Genomic DNA, 17,437 nt, shown 5'->3' with positions numbered 1-17,437 from the left:
TCAGAAAGCGGTCAGTGAATGCAACATGGTTGCTTTAGAGACTTTCTCAGCTGATCTGGAACTGAACTCCAGCTAGCCAGATGACAGTCCAGTCAAATGTAGAAGCACACTGCATTGAAGGACGAGGACTCTTGACTTCTGTGTGCTTTGAAGTTGTCCACGCCCACTCCACTTTGGTTGGTAATGTTGGTTGTTGGGCCAAGGGTCTTGCACATGGCGAACAGATGCTCCCCCAGAGAGCTACGGCCTGGCCCCTCTATGCATTTTGAAAGCAGAGTTTCAGATGCCTTAAAATATCTGGCATTAACAATTGTGTGGGGTGAAGTTGAAATTTTTGTAAGGTGGCCAATGGGAAGATTCTGTTTCTGCCCTAATTATAGGATACAGAGTTCAAATAGTTATGGAGCATTTTTAATTTTTCTTGGTGTGTGTGTGCTTGCCAGAGGGCCAACTCTGGTTTGTTCCTTGGGTACTCTTTACTTTGGTCTGTCTTTCTTTCTTTCTTGCTTTCTTTTCTTTTTCTTTCTTTTTAGAGATAGGATTTCTCTGTGTAACAGTCCTGGTTGTTCAGGAACTCACTTAGTAGACCAGGCTGACCTCAAACTTACTAGAACCACCTGCCTCTGCCTCCCAAGTGCTAGGATTAAAGGTATGTGCCACCACCACCTGGCTGGTTTTATTTCTTAATAAGTGTGTGCAAGTGTGTCGTGTGTGTGTGTGTGTGTGTGTGTGTGTGTGTGTGTACCCATGGAGGTCAGAAGAGGATTGGATCCCCTGGAACTGGAGTTGCAGGTGGTCCTGAGCCACCTAACACGGGAGCAGGGAATGGAATACAGGTCCCCTGGAGGAGCAGCAAGTGCCCATTTACCTTGTTTTTGAAACAAGGTCTCTCATGGCCTGGAACTTGCCTATTCAGCTGGACTGGTGGGCTAGCAAGCTCTAGTAATCCCCCTGCTTCTGTTTCCTCAGCACTGAAATTACACATGCATGCCCCCATATCCAGCTTTTTCAGTATTAAATTTTTGAGCATTTCATACATGAGTACCTGGGTTTATAACACAGGTACTCCTCCTTCTCTCCCTCCAACTCTTCCCATGTGCCACTTCAACTATTATTGTTACATACATGTGTGTGTGTGTAAAACCTTCTGAGTCCATACATGTGTGTGTGTAAAACCTTCTGAGTCCATACATGTGTGTGTGTAAAAGTTTCTGAGTCCATATGTGTGTGTATGCGTAAAACCTGAGTCCATACGTGTGTGTGTGTGTGTGTTTGTGTGTGTGTGAAAACCTTCTGAGTCCATTTAGCATACATGCTTAGGGCTGGTCACTTGGGATTTGCGGTGCAGGCATTGTATTATAGTTGGGGCTAAGCATCCCATGGCCAGTTCTGCATTTTAACCAATCATGTTGCTTTCTATAGTTATCTCCATCCACTATGAATAGAAAGCTCCTTTGATGAGGGGTGAGAGCTACACTTATCTGTGGATACAAGGATGAGTATTTAGGATGCAGCTGGGACTCAGACTAGTTTAGTAAAGAGGCAGTGCTGTAGGGTCTTCTAAGGTCGACCACCTCACTAGCCATGGGGAGTTGGCTAGGTTTATCGTACCAACCATAAATTCCCTATTTAGAGGGTCTTAAGTCCTTGCCCAATCAAGTTGTTGGTTGCACCAAGATGTGAGCACAACCATTGCACCTTTCAGGATATCCTGACATAATGATTGTTGTGTATGCAAATGTCACAGCTATTGTTGATTTTCTCCCCTGGCTGCCGGCAATGCCCCCTCTAGTGCTATAAAAGTTAGTCCTCAGGGAAGGGGCTGTACCTGGAGGTTTCTCTCCCGCCCGCCAGTTCCCAAATAACCACTCTGAGGATTAATATTAATTACAAACTGTTTAGCCGATGGCTTAGGCTTCTTACTGGCTAGCTCTACATATTTAAATGAGCACATTTCTAATAATCTGTATATCTCCATGTGCCTTGTGACTTACCAGTAATGTTCTGGCATCTTAATCCTCTGGTGGCTGCTAGCATCTGTCTTGACTCTACCTTCTTTCTCCCTATATTCGGATTGTCTTTCCCAACTGGCTATATTCTGCCTTGCCATAGGCCGAAGTAGCTTTATTCATCAGCCAATAAAAGCAACACATATTCACAGCATACAGAAAGGTATCCTGTATCAAGAGGCGTTGCAGCCAAATCCAGCTTGATTTTTCTGAATCCTATATCTGAAGTACATGGCATTTTCAGCAATAAGGTCTGGCCTTCAGCTTCTGAGAGGCAATCAAGGGCACAGTAACAGTGTTGTTTTGGGAGTTTTTTGGACTCCCCTGAGCAACAACTTGACAGAAGGTTTCTCATGTCTGAAACGGTAGTTTTTGTTAGAGTCTAGTTTTCGAGAGCATTATTACCCCAATTGGCCAGCAGGACTGCAAGTCACTAAGTAACCCAGGCTGGTCTTGTACTAGCAACCCTCCAGTCACCATAGCCACCAGACTAATCGTTTTGTGTTGGAGGTCTTGGAACTTCTGGTCCTTGAGTCATCTTACGACGTTTCCCGCGATCTGTCATCCAGTGTTTTCTGCCCACGACGTCAGCTACCGCCATTACCACATTCTTTCACAGGTCTATTTCAAAAACAAGCTGAAGTTGGCACTTATTGGCCAGAGCCTCTTCGGAAAGGAAGTCTACAGCCACCTCCAGAAAGAGGGCCACCGAGTAGTGGGGGTGTTCACAGTTCCAGACAAGGATGGGAAGGCTGACCCTCTAGGTGAGTACACCTGGGAACACTGGGTCAAACCCTCCTGCTGTGGCTCCTGGAAATGACCTAGGATGGATATATAGAGGGCTGACATACATACACAGGTATACACATACACACACACACACACACACACACACAACATATACACACACCAAATGAATGAATAAAAATGTAATGAAAGAGCCAGGCGGTGGTGGCGCATGCCTTTAATCCCAGCACTCGGGAGGCAGAGGCAGGTGGATCTCTGTGAGTTCAAGGCCAGCCTGGTCTACAAGAGCTGGTTCCAGGACAGGAACCAAAAAGCTACAGAGAAACCCTGTCTTGAAAATCCAAAAAAAAAAAAAAATGTAATGAAAGTCAGTATCTGAAAATATGATCTACTCACCAGCCTCTGAATGCATTATGCTTTGTTTTGTTTGTTTTTTTTTTTTCAAGACACGGTTTCTCTATGGTTTTGGAGCCTGTCCTGGAACTAGCTCTTGTAGACCAGGCTGGTCTCGAACTCACAGAGATCTGCCTGCCTCTGCCTCCCGAGTGCTGGGATTAAAGGCGTGCGCCACCACGGCCCGGCTGCATTATGCTTTTAACATAGATGCACGCCCCTCTAGAAAGACAGACGAGCCTGATACAAACGACATCCAACTCTAGTCACGGTCCAAGTTCCCCTCTGTGACGCTTAACCTGTCAAAGTTTTGTGAAACTGTGATATTACTGTGTGGGAATAGAAGAACATGACCTGGAAAAAAAAAAAACCCTCTTCATTTATTTATTTATTTTTATTTATTTATTTTGTGCTCAGCTTTGGCTGCAGAGAAAGATGGGACCCCTGTGTTCAAGTTCCCTAGATGGAGAGTCAAGGGTAAAACCATCAAGGAGGTGGCGGAAGCCTACCAGTCAGTGGGCGCCGAGCTCAACGTGCTCCCCTTCTGCACGCAGTTCATCCCCATGGATGTCATTGACAGCCCAAAGCACGGCTCCATCATCTACCACCCTTCCCTCCTTCCCAGGCACAGGGGCGCTTCTGCCATCAACTGGTGAGACTTGGAATAGCAGGAACGGTGGCTGTTCCCACAGGCTGTGTTATGTATTTCCTACATGATGCAGGCACTGGGGGAGCTTGGGGCTGGAGAGATGGCTTGGTCAGCAAAGCGCTGTGTAGACAGACGTTTCTATCCCACCCGTCCTGAAATCATTCAGTCCCAAATAAACACACAGAGGCTTATACCAATTATAAACTGTTTGGCCTACTGTTCAAGCTTATTACTAACTACTTCTTACGACTTAAATTAACCCATGTTCAGCCGTGTGACTTGGTACGTTTTCTCAGCGAGGCATTATGCTTCTGTGGTCAGATGAATGAGATCAGTTTGATCTTGCTGGCTCACGGCAGGATTTCTTTGCACTTTTGACATCTACTTTAACGGTCTTCACAGTGTGTGATGCTCTCGGAAATTTTTTTCCTTTTTATGCAAAGGATCTCAAGTACATTTAGGAAGATGTGAGTCACTTTAATCTGCCTTCTTTATCATCCATCCCCTTCCTTTGACTCAAAGTTCCTCAAAGAGATGGTCCAACATCCTCATGTCTGTGTCGAGCACAGCTCCTGGCACTCCCTAAGCTCCTAACACCACAGCACCCCATGCCGAGGCTGAACTGGGTCTCCCCTCCATGTCCACCTTCATTCTCATATCTGCCACCTTCCTGATAAGCTTGGCATCAGCTATCAAGTATATAAAAACATCTACGTGTGGATTAAATGGCTGAAAAAAAAAAAGAAAATACTTGTTTAAAAGTTGATGCCAGGAATTCATTTTCTTTTGGTCTTATAAATAATAGTAGTAGATACCTTTGCATTTGAATCTTTTCTTTTTCATTTTGAATTATTTCTATATGCAGAATCATTGGGAAAGAGCATATAAGTATTTTCAAGGCGCCTGGCAGTGTAATGCTAATTCCTCAATATTTCTGAAAGCATTTAGCGCTTGCTTACTTGATCACTCAGAGAAATACAGATGATTCAGAGAGGGGGCTAAGGCTGAGGAGACAGCTCAGAAGTTAAGATCACTTGCAGCTGTTACAGATGTCCAGAGTATGGTTCCACATCAGGTAGCTCTCAGCAGCCTGTGGCTTCAATCCCAGGGGATCTGATGTCCTCTTCTGGCCTCTGTGGTCATCTGCACAGACATGGCATGCACTCAGAGATATATGCATAAAAATTAGAATAAATCTAAAAAGACAATTTAGGGCACTGCTGAACAGACAGTTTGCAACCTCTCTGTGTGTGCCTGTGCTCTGATATCAGCATTAGGCGTTTCCCACATATCCTGCGTATTGTTTGCATTATAAGCCACTATAGAGATAAGTATTTCTCTCAGTCTAGGCTGTACACAGCACGCAGTATGAACAGCTGATTTTATCAACTGACTTTTACTACAGTTTATGCAGCCAGCCTAGAGCTAATTCTAACCTTGAGTGACATTTTACTCTACGATGCAGCCTAAATCAACCACCGGTTTTCCTCTGCACGTTGTGCTGGGTGCCCTCTGTTTTAGTCTCCATTCTGTTCTAACACATGACCAAGCAGGACGTAGGAAGGACAGGCAGGGATGGAAATTACTCAGTCCCAAAGAAGAGGAAAACTGACAGGGGTGGCAGTAAGGCCGGATTCTGACGCCTTTTAAGAGGCACCACCAGCCGTTACTGCAAGACATAATGCGAATGCATGGACAGCGACCGTGGGGGGTCGCCTGCTGTACCAGCCGTTACTGCAAGACATAAATGCGGATGCATGGACAGCGACCGTGGGGGGTCACCTGCTGTACCAGCCGTTACTGCAAGACGTAATGCGGATGCATGGACAGGGACCGTGGGGGGTTGCCTGCTGTGAGCTCTGTTATCAACTTCTCAGGCCACTCACTCACTACCTGTTTTTTTCCATTGCAATTCCCCTTTCCTTTAACGTGACGAATTCTTGACACAAGCAACCACCATTTTAAGTTGAAACCTCTTCTTTCCACAGGACTCTGATCTCGGGAGATAAGCAAGCTGGGTTTTCTGTTTTCTGGGCAGATGATGGTTTAGATACAGGACCTATCCTTCTTCAGAGAGCATGCGACGTCAAACCCAATGACACAGTGGATGCCCTTTATAACCGGTTCCTTTTTCCTGAGGGAATCAAGGCCATGGTCAGTATAATTACACCACCAACACCAATGTAGGAAACCTCTAAGGCTAGAGGGCTGGTTTTTTTTTCGTCGAGAGTTTGCTAAGCCAGGCGTGCAGGCACACGCTTGTGACTCTCGGTGGCTCACGCCTGTAGTGTCAGTGTGAGCTTGAAACTCACTCTGTGATGCTGACAAGAAAGAAAGGGGACAGACGGGACGACAGCCAAAGTGTCCCATCCTTTTTGTTAAATACCTGAATCGTCAACCCTGTCGATAATGGCTGATTATAAGGGAGTATAAAGAATCTTTCAGTTTTTTTTATCTGAGTAACAGACTTACTGTAAAGGTATTTTACTTAGTCTACATAACAGAGTGAAATATGATGATTGATTTAATCATTCAGATGTGCTCAGGCTGGAGGAGAAAAACTCTGAGCATACATATTGCCCATGAAGTAAAATATTTTGTCCATAAACATATCCAGAGATTCAGCAAGTCATTTGGTTGTCCTCTCCCCGCCCCAACCAGAATTTGGTAGGGAAAGCAGCCAGGTTCTACTAAGTCACCACTGATGTGAGGGATAATTGAGACCTTTGTTTATGTCACTTAGTGATCAATTCAGAGGGTCCTTGGTGTTACAGAGACTCATCTGCAATTCCTGTTCTACCATTTACACATGATGCTTTGAACAGACAGCCAGCGCCTCAGCCTCTATGGCCTTGGTTCCTTCCTATGTAGATTGTGGAAAACACTATCTGGCTTGTAGAAGTATTCTCAAAGTTAAACAACATCATTCGTGTAAAGAACCTAGCGCACGGCAGGTGCTCAAAACAGAACATAATAATCCAAACAGCACACAGGCACACGGGGACGTCCCAGTGAAGTGTCAGGAAAGAGAATGTAGACACACCCCAAAGAAGTGAAGTCACGGTGGCGAGCATCACCATGACAACACAACAGCCCATTTCCTCCCGCCCTCGCCCTCCTGTCTTTCTGGGTTGAACTTGAGGCCTTGCAGATGCTAAGCATGAGCTTTGCCCCTGAGCTCCACCTCCAGCCCCAACAAGAGTCCATGCTTCAATGCAGGTTGATCTTGGGAGTGGGCACGCCTAGTGGGCACGACATCCTTCCAGGCATGTCGAACCTTTCGCTGTTGTGAAATGACACTGAGATCTACAAAGTTCACACTCAAAAGATGTGCAGTTGTATTAGCAAAAAAGAAAAAAGAAATCAGCCAGGTAGGGTGACGCACGCCTTTACTGCCAGCACCGGGGAGGCTGAGGCAGGAGGATCTCTGAGATCAAAGCCAGCCTGGTTACAGAGGGGGTTCCAGGACAGCCAGAACCACATAGAAAAACCTTTCTCAAAAACAAACAAACACACAAAACCCCCCAAAACTTTTGATGCTTTAAGCTAGTTTATGTATGAAGTCGTGTTTGGTGGCATTCATAACTATCCCTAGCCAAATGTGGCTGGACCTAGAGTTAGTTCTCTGGCTCTTCCTGAAACTCCACAGCTTCCTCATTTGCAAACCAGGAAAGTGGTACACACCTGTCAGATACCTGTGATGTCTCCAGGGGGTAACTTACATAAGTAGCCGTGTGTGTGCCATGGAGGGCAGCTGTCATCACAGCCTGGCTGACTTCTGAGCAGTTCTGTGCAGTCAGTCTGTTGGACACAGATTTCCATGCCTTTGTGGATGACGGGGATGTAACACCAGCGATGCTCTCGGCTTTAGGTAGAAGCCGTGCAACTCATAGCTGATGGAAAAGCTCCTCGTGTTCCCCAGCCGGAAGAGGGGGCGACATACGAAGGGATCCAAAGGAAGGAAAATGCCAAGGTACCTACATCAATAACGCACAGCCAGGTCACAGCCCTCTGCCTTTGAGAAGTTCCCAGTATACCATTTCCTGGCCTCCAAGCCAGCTGACCCGACGTGTCCCCATGACTGTTCCTGATGGAGTAAAAGGTTAGCTAGCCCTTACAGTCTTTATTTGTGCTCACCTAGATTTCTTGGGACCAGCCTGCTGAAGTTTTGCATAACTGGATTCGAGGTCATGATAAGGTCCCTGGAGCCTGGGCAGAGATAAATGGACAGGTATGCGTTCACGGGATACATTTCCCCCATACAAGCGCTCTCTCTCTCTCTCTCTCTCTCTCTCTCTCTCTCTCTCTCGTCTGTACTACTGGCATTTAAACCCAAGCCTCGCTCTGTGACGAAGGTTAAATGAGTTAATACATGTATATTTCCTGATATGCAGGAAATACTCAATACATATTAATCATTAGAGCTTAATAAATAACGGAATTTATAGAATGATTTTTTTTTTTTTTAGTTTTTCGAGACAGGGTTTCTCTGTGGTTTTGGAGCCTGTCCTGGAACTAGCTCTTGTAGACCAGGCTGGTCTCGAACTCACAGAGATCCGCCTGCCTCTGCCTCCCGAAGGCTGGGATTAAAGGCGTGCGCCACCACCGCCCGGCTTCTAGTCTTGTTTTCTTGAACTGATCCCCAGAACATCCTGCACAGCTCACCTCTCATCACCCTGCACTGGAAGGGTCCCCATGTTCCTGAGGGCTCAGTTGTAGAGTGACTGCCTAGCATATATGAAGCCCTTGAGTTCAGCCCTGTCTTAGTTAGGGAGATATTGCTGTGATAAAACATCGAGCAAAAGGAACCTGGGGAGGAAAGGGTTTACTTCATCTTACACCTCCAGGAACCGGTCCATCACTGAGGGCCAGGGCAGGAACCTGGAGGCAGGAGCTGAAGCAGAGGCCATGGAGGAGTGCTGCTGACCGGCTTGCTCCTCATGGATTACTCAGCCTGCTTTCTTATAGAACCCAGGACCACACACCCAGGGGTGGCGTGGTCCCTCCCATGGCAATCATCAATTAAGAAAATGCCCCATGACTATGGGAGAGGGGAGAAGGGAGGGGACCAGAGAAAAATATATAGCTCAATAAAAACAAAAAATTAAAAATAAAAATTTCCCCACAGATATACCTGTAGGCCAATCTGATGGAGACATTTCCTCAATTGAGGTTCCTCTTCTCAAATAACTCTAGCTTGTGCCAAGTTAACAAACAAATGAACAAAAAAGAACCAGGACAGTCCCCAGGACTACAGGCCACCCCAGGGCCGACACCATGCGTGCACACACACACATACACACACACACACACACACACACACACCCCTTTATGATAAAAAGGCTCCACTTTTTCTCTTTCAATCTCAGTCAGTTTGAATGACATACCATATCACCTGGTTGTGCAACTGTTTGAACCTTTTCCTTGTATGTGTATATATGTGCTCCTGTGTGTGTGTGTGCATGTGTGAGGGAGTATAGCGTGTGAGGCCATATATGTGTGAGAACATGTGCATACATGTGCATAAGTGTGTCTGGAGGGCAGAGACTGGTGTTGATTTCCTCTCTGCTTTGGTTTTGAGATATTTTCTCACTGAGCCTGGAACTCAGCAATGGGCTAGACCAGCTGGCCACTGAGCCCCTGGGATCCTCCAGTCTCTGCCTCCCCAGCACTGGGATTGCAGGCCAGCACGATCACACCCCGCTTTTTACCTGGGTGTCAAACTCAGGTCCTCAAGCTTATGCAGCAAGTGCTTGTATAAACAGAGACTGCTTTTACGTTTTCCAGCCGCCCAGAACCAAATAATAACCCAGAAACTGTATTAATTACAACACTGTTTGGCCAATAGTGTAGGCATATTCCTAGCTAGCTTTTACATCTTAAATTAACCCATTTCTATTATTTTATATTTTACCGCAAGGCTTGTGGTTGTTACCTCTTGCTTCTTGGGCAGCTACACAGCGTCTCCCTAACTCTGCCTACTCTTTCTCTCTCTCTTTGGATTTCCTGCCTGGCTATATTCTGCCCCACCATAGGCCAAAGCAGCTTCTTTATTAACCAAGGGTAATAAAACATATTCATAGCATACAGAGGGGAATCCCACATCACACTTGAGCAGCTGAGAATTTCCCCAGCCCCCATCTTTAAGACTTTAAAAAATTATTTATTCATTTTACTTATACATATGTGCATGCCTGAGTGTGTGTGTGTATACCACTTGCGTGTAGCAGCCCTCAGAGCCAGAAAGCATTGGATGCCCTAGAACTGGAGTTACGGTGGTTGTTAAGGGGTCACGTGGGTGCTAACAGGCACTCTTGACCCTCGAGCTTCTCTCCAGGCATCTCTGAGACTTTGATCACACATTTGCAGAGATTCTCATTTGTCCCCTTTCTACCGATGCTTGGTTCATAAACACACAGGACAAAACCGTGTCTCAACGTTACTACACAAATCTGAACTTCGGTGTTTGCACACACACACACACACACACACACCGGGCAGTGGCTTTACCTCCCGAGTTCACAGGGTTTGATGTCTTCCTCAGATGGTGACATTCTACGGTTCATCGTTATTAACTAGCTCCGTGCCTGCTGGAGAGCCATTGGACATTAGAGGATCTGAGAAGCCTGGCCTTGTTACCAAAAATGGACTTGTTCTTTTTGGTAATGATGGAAAAGCAGTGAGTGTATAAAGTCACTTTTTCTGCCTTCCTTCTATAACCGTAGCTCGCAGGGGATAGCTCCTCCGGCTTTCACTGGGAGGTGGGAGGGTCACGGTGTGTGCCCTGCCTCCCGAGATGAGAGACCTTTGCATGCCCAAGGACAAGGTTCCTCAGGAAGACCCCATGGACCCTCACAGTGAGACCTGGGAACTGAGTCAGAAGAGGGAGACGGGGACCTCTGCTCTTCCACATGATGGCTTGGGAAGGATAGTTTCCCCTGCTGGTTCTCAGTGTCCCTATCTATAAAGCAAGGAGAGATCCATATTTGTCTCCCCCTGTCAGAGATTGAGATGATCCAGTGAAACTCAAGTGGCCTCTTCCATTGTCCGCTACTGTCCCCTCCCCAAGCCAGCCCCACCCATGTGGCTATCTCTGGGCCTTCTGGACAAGTTCCCATTAAAAGTATAAAAGGGTATTTGTAGTATACAGAGCTGTCCCCGCTTAACCATAAATATCGTTAGTTATCATTAAGGATAAACGAATTGTTAATGTTACAACATTTTAGTGCCAGCTACTGCTGGGTCTTTTTTATTTGTTTGTTTGTTTGGTTTTTGTTTGGTTTTGCTTTTTGTCTTTCAAGACAGGGTTTCTTTGTGTGGCCCTGGCTGTCCTAGAACTAGCTCTGTAGACCAGGCTGGCCTCAGATTCACAGAGATTCACCTGCCTCTGCTTCCTGAATGCCGGGATTAAAGGCGTGCGCCACCACCTGGTCACTGGTAGATCTTAAACCAGCTCTGCTATTTACTACCCGGGTGGCACTAGAGAATGAATTTCACTAAGCCTCCACTTCCGCAATAGCAAAGCAGGCACAACAGCATTCATCCCCGTCAGATCCCAGCACATGTGTCCACAGTGCACCACAATGACTGTGTGCTGGCAGCGGTGGAGTGTAGCATCCTGTAGGAGTCTTTGGTCCAGGCATCTGGAACCGCAATGCGAGTTTTCCATAGGTGTACCATTTATCCATTTTGAGATGCATCTGGCCCTAGAATTGACTCTATCCTTTTTTCCTGCCTCCATTAAGATGTCATTTGAGTCCTCTTAGACACAGGGAAGTAGTTCAACCATATGTCTGTATTATCCAAACAAGCTGGTTTCCACACCCATCTAACACATTAGACTCCACCTCCCAAAAGCCTCCCTCTCAGAAGGTCCAGATGCTCAGCTCTTTCTCCTGCTGTCTCGTAGCTGGTGGTGAGAAATCTGCAGTTTGAGGATGGGAAGATGATCCCTGCCTCCCAGTACTTCTCGTCGGGTGAGACCTCAGTGGTAGAACTCACAGCCGAGGAGATGAAGGTGGCAGAGACCATCAAGGTGAACGTGCGTTGTCCATAATGAGACTCTTACCTGGGGAAAAAAGAGACCTGTTTGTAGCTGGTGTAATTATCCTTAGTGCAGTAGAAGCGTGACTTTTTCTCCTGGGACATGGAGGACAAAGGTCGAACCGTTCAGAAACCCAGGCTGGCGGTCATTTTATGCTAACGAGAAGGACAAAACCTCACCTATAATTGCACGTCGTTTTTCACGGGACGAGACTGGTGGGGTGGAATGCTCCCGTCCTGTCACGTTTACTGGGCATCTGGGGCAAACAATACCTCCACGTTGCATCTTCATGTAAAGGGCAAAAAGGTCTCTGCCCCGGGATTCCATACGGTCCTTCTTCCTGAAAGTGGCCCTTTCTGTGCAGGTTATCTGGGCTCGGATTCTAAGCAACGTCCCTGTGATTGAAGACTCCACAGACTTCTTTAAATCTGGAGCCAGCTCAATGGATGTTGTGAGGTAAAGGCACTACCTCTGTGAGTACGCACGCATGCACGCACACACATACATTTCCCTGGGAACGTGTCCATCATACTTCCCTCTTCTTTGTGGTTTTTGTTGTTGTTTCCATGGCCACACTCACAGGTCTGGTTATTTATTGGTTGCTAACCAGACTGTTTTCACGTTTCTTTCATGATTCGAATTGTTTGCTATTTTAAAAAAATATATATTATTTTTTGTTTATGTGTATGTGTACGTGTGTGAGAGTGAGAGAGAGGGAGAGAGGGCAAGAGTGAATGCCAGTGTCAGTGTGTGCAGATACCCAGGGAGTCCAGAAGAAGGCACTGGTCCTCTGAAGCTGGAGTTACAGGCAGTTATGAACTGTTCAAACGGTGCGGAAACCAAACTCAGGTCCTCTGCAGGAGGATGTGCCCTTCACTGCTGAGTCTCACTGCAGCCCCAGGACACTAATTCTTACACCTTACCTGCCCGTGTCCCAATATGACCGTTTCCCACTCTCTCCACTCCCGACACCTCTCTCTTATTCACGGAGTAACCAAAAGTATTCATTTCACGAGCATGTGACATCATCAAAGTCAAGAGGATTGGGCCTATGAACTATAATTTCGTGAGTTCTGAGAAAATTCTGATTAGCTTGGTAAGGATTCCAAGACCGTACTGTAGTTATTGTTGTCTACTGCTGACAAGATGCCTGCAGGAATTGCCCATCACCTGTTGGTCTAACTTGATCATTCATTATTATCTTTATAAAAAATCATGTATGTATTTGTGTGCACTGGGCAACCACATGCCATGTGGAAGTAGGAGAAAACCAATAAAACCAATGGGAGTCTGTTCTTGCCTTCTACCATTTGGGGTTTTGGGGTCAAACTCTTGGTTTATTGGTAAGAGCCTCTGTCTGCTTTATCTTGCTAGCTCTGTTATGAATAATTTACAAGGTATGTCAGCTTCTTCAGAGAATAAATTATTAGAGGACTCTAAATAGCAGGCTTTCCACACTGGACTTGGTGGACCTTTCCCACTTAAGAAAGACTGATGAACAGCAGCAGTTCCATGGAGAAGCGGAAGGGACTGAGAAGTACTTGTGAATGACACTGGCCTTCAGGGGTGCTATCTAGTACTTAAGTTAAACATGTAAGACAAACAAATTATTCTTATAGATAGTCTACAGAAAATATTCTCTACTGCATTCAGGTATCACGATCTTTCCAATTAGAAAGTTGCCTCTTTTTTTTTCCCTCATTTTCTGAGTTCATTTGAAAGGTTCAGACTTCTGTTCTCCTAACTATCCGCTGTAGCTAAAACATCTTTCCTTAACTTCCTAACTTACAGCTGCGGGTAAACTTAAAAGCAACAGAACTGTTCTCCAGACTGATTTGTGATTTTCTCATGCCACATTATATTTTAAATTTATGTTTATCTTATGTCCCTGTGTGTGCATGTGTGCATGCTTGTCTTACATGCACCACATGCAAGCAGCCCACAGAGGCCTGAAAGGGACTGAGTTACAGATGGTTGTGAACTGCCCTATGAGGGTGACGGGCACTGCACCCAGGTCCTCTGTGAGAGCAGAAAGTGTGTCTCTCCAGGATGTCCCCCATCTTATCATCATGGCATCTGTACCTGCCACGTGGACAATCTTGTATGATGCAAACAGGACTCATTCCCAAATCTCTTGACCGATGGTAGCGAAAAGGCTGTGAGACTCTAACGTGAGCTGGTTCTCACTTTAAGGCTGGTGGAAGAGATCAGGCAGAAGTGTGGTGGCCTTCAACTGCAGAACGAAGACGTCTACATGGCCACCAAGTTCGAGGATTTCATCCAGAAGGTCATGCGGAAACTGAGAGGAGAGGACCAAGAGGTGGAGCTGGTGGTGGATTACGTAAGTGTCTCGTTGATGCTCAACTCCAAACACTTCCAATCCACTGCTACAGAGAGCATGCATATCTGCATTTGTACTGATGGCCTTTAGGACTAGTTGTATTGAGATTCTATTCGGGTGTCACACAATTTACCCAGTTAAATTAGCCATTCGGTTATTTTTAGAACATTCACACATTTTGCAATCATCATCAACACTGCTATCTTATTTTAAAATATTTTTATCACTCCACAAGGAAAGACTGGACCCATTGGTGACCATCTTACGCTTCTCTGCTCACCTACTCTGTATCCAGGCCCTCAGAAACCACAGTCTCTTCTCTGTGTCTATGGATTTGCCATAAAGTAAATATTTTATATAGGTATATGTGGGCAGCATGTGGCCTTTTGTATCTGTTCTCTTCCACCTGACACCTGCTCAAGGTGCACCCGGTAGCAGTTATCATCACTTCAACTTTCTTTCTGGCCAATACTATCTCACTGTGTGCAGGTACACTTCCTTTGTAAAATCCATGCTCTCTTTTTATAAATCTATTCATCAGACTACCTGTGTTTAGACCATTTCCCTTGGGCAGCCGTTATTATTATACTGATATAAAACTTCAAGGCGTATGCTTTGACGTGAACACACATCTTCAATTCTCTTGGGTGCCGTGCTGAGAGTGGAGCAGGGGACTCAGACTGTAACCCTGTGTTTAATCTTTTGAGGAATCGCCAACAGCAGTCATATCATCTAGGAATCCCGCCATCAGTGTAATGGAGAGACCTCACTTCTCTGCGCCCTTTCTCAAGCTCCATCGCTTGCCTCTCTCTCTTTACTTTCTCCACAGGTGTGTGAGAAAGCACCCCAGTATGGTTTGGATTTTACGCTCGCTAATGGACAGTAATATTAAGCATCTTTTCAAGTATTTGCTGTGCATTTGTTTATTTTTCTTTGTGAAAATGCTTATTCAAATCCTTTGTCCATTTAAAAAATTGGCTTTTTTGATTCTTTAGAGTCAAAGTCCTCTGTCAATTCTGGACACTCAATTCTTATCAGATATGAATTTGTGAATATTTTCTTTTACCCTATGAATGGGTTCTCTGTATGTGTGTGTGTGTGCGCGCGCATGCACACTGATTTGTTTTTCCCTTTCTTGGTAACATCCTTTGACACAAAACAAACTTTTTTTCCAAGACAAGATCTCACTATGTAGCTCTGGCTGTCCTATAACTCGCTCTGTAAACCAGGCTAGCCTCAAAATCACAGAGATCCACCTGCTTCTGCTTCCTAAGAGGAACTCCATTCAGTGCAGATGTTTATTTTTGTGAAACTCTTCGTCACTGCGCCTTCTCTCTGTCTAGTCTGGTGTCTATTTCTCTTCGCCTGTCGTCCTTGATGTGTGAGCCCTTACCATCCTGCTTTGTTTGTCTTACTACTTTTTTAGTTATTTTCTTTCAATAAGCATTTTTTGCTTAAAAGCAACCTAGGTCAGATTAATACCAACTGAATACCAATCGTACAGGAAAACCCACTGCCACACATCTCTGTTATATACTCCTCAACGTGAGCTATTATTTTTCATATGAATTCCTTCTGGATTTGCTATAAAACCGACCACAGGTTTTCAATTATTGCTTTATATAACTGCCTTGTTTCTGTTTTTAATTATGTGTATGCATGTGTATCTATTTGGCTTTTGTGTGTGTGTGTGTGTGTGTGTGTGTGTGTGTGTGTGTGTGTACGTGAATGTAAGTATCCATGGAGGCCACAAGAATGTGTCAGATCCTCCTGGAGCTAGTTACAGGCAGCTGAGCTGCCTCATGTGGTTGCTTGGAATTGAACACGGTTCTCTGCAAGAGTACCAAGTGCTCTTAACTACTGCAACATCTCCTCACAGGCTGATAGCGACTGTTTTTATAACTCGGGTTCTGAGCTTGACAGAAACAAGTAGAGTGGTTTCAGTCTCTGCTCACCACCTGGCAGCAGAGAGAACCATGCGGTAGCTCATGTGTAACAGACAGAGCGTAAGGAGGAGAACTGGAGATGGTCTCAGATAAGAGAAAACTTTCCAAGGATGGAAGTGGTGCCACAGGGCCGTTGTTATGTCTGCTGCTACATGGCGCTGTCTGTGGGTGTTTGAGGAATTTCTTCTGTCTGTAATAAAGAACATCTGAGCTAAGCCCAGGGCAGAACTGCCACCTAAGCGCATCTCACCATGCCTGTCTCTGTCCCGTGACATCCCTGTGACTTGGCCTTTTTTTCCACATCAGTGAATGTTTCTTTCTCTCTCTTCCTCCTTCTCCCTCTCTCTCTTCTGTCCTTCCCTCTCTCTCCCATTTTATGGGTTTTAAACTTCCTTTTTAAACTTGTTTATGTGTGTGCGTGTTTTGCCTGCATGTATGCCTGAGGACCATGTGTATACTTGGCCCCCTTACAGATGAGGAGAGGGAACCAGATGCCCTGGAACTTGCATTACAGAAAATCTGTGAGCTATGCAGGTGCTGGGAACCCAGCCTGGTTCCTCTGCAGGAACAAGTGCTCTGAACCACCATGCAGTCTCTCCAGCCCTGGAAATACTTCTCCATCACCATCTGTTATCAAGCTGATAAGCCCAGAAACACATTTGTTTTATTCTCAGGTCTCCAAGGAGGTCAACGAAATGACCGTGAACATGCCATATCAATGTTTCATAAACGGGCAGTTTGTGGATGCCGAGGACGGGGAGACTTATGGCACTGTGAACCCCACAGATGGATCTGTGAGTAATGACAGCCGCAGGGACCACCAGCCATGAGCTTTGGGCTCACAAGGCTGGTCACCAGGCAGGCTGAGGTCACTCAACTCTAGCTCTGCCCCCAAGCTCCTCAAATACATTTCGTGCATTTCTTACCCCTTCAGCTCTGACACTGGCTACTGTGACCCCCAGAAACCTCGTTTTAAGGAGACTGAGTATTTATGATGAATTTAGACTGTTGTGCCTGCACACAGCAGATCTCTCTGTACAGAGCACCATGAGGGAGGGGGATACTTCAGACTCTGAGAACTCAGGGCAAACAATCCCACTTCCCTGAGGAAAAACGGCACAGCTGTCCTGAAAGGGTTCTTCTGGAATAAGATGAGGCATAGGATGGACCATGATCAGGTTCAGTTTCACTGTTCTAACTTTGCCCTTTTCTTTGCCTCACGTGGATTGGTTTCCTGTCATGGATTTTCCCTGCCCACCCCCTGTGTGATAAGTCACACTCTACTTTTCCTAGTAATAGAATATTAAT

The 17,437-nt window shown here is 45.7% G+C and overlaps 1 protein-coding gene across 1 annotated transcript in view; it reads left to right on the top strand.

Annotated features, from left to right (window-relative positions):
* Positions 1-17,437, top strand: part of LOC121462323 (mitochondrial 10-formyltetrahydrofolate dehydrogenase) — a 40,449-nt gene that overhangs the window by 4,861 nt on the left and 18,151 nt on the right. Inside the window, exons 2-11 of the mRNA XM_041673855.1 lie at positions 2,629-2,773; positions 3,567-3,801; positions 5,787-5,952; positions 7,670-7,771; positions 7,940-8,029; positions 10,343-10,477; positions 11,708-11,833; positions 12,207-12,298; positions 14,036-14,183; positions 16,804-16,923. Coding sequence (XP_041529789.1) covers positions 2,629-2,773; positions 3,567-3,801; positions 5,787-5,952; positions 7,670-7,771; positions 7,940-8,029; positions 10,343-10,477; positions 11,708-11,833; positions 12,207-12,298; positions 14,036-14,183; positions 16,804-16,923 — 1,359 coding nt within the window. The remainder of the gene's footprint in view (positions 1-2,628; positions 2,774-3,566; positions 3,802-5,786; positions 5,953-7,669; positions 7,772-7,939; positions 8,030-10,342; positions 10,478-11,707; positions 11,834-12,206; positions 12,299-14,035; positions 14,184-16,803; positions 16,924-17,437) is intronic.

The sequence above is a fragment of the Microtus oregoni genome, unplaced genomic scaffold (assembly GCF_018167655.1).
Source record: "Microtus oregoni isolate MIOR12 unplaced genomic scaffold, Mior012 000001F_ref0000356, whole genome shotgun sequence".
In the NCBI taxonomy this organism is placed as follows: domain Eukaryota; kingdom Metazoa; phylum Chordata; class Mammalia; order Rodentia; family Cricetidae; genus Microtus; species Microtus oregoni.
This window is presented reverse-complemented; position numbering and strand designations above follow the sequence as displayed.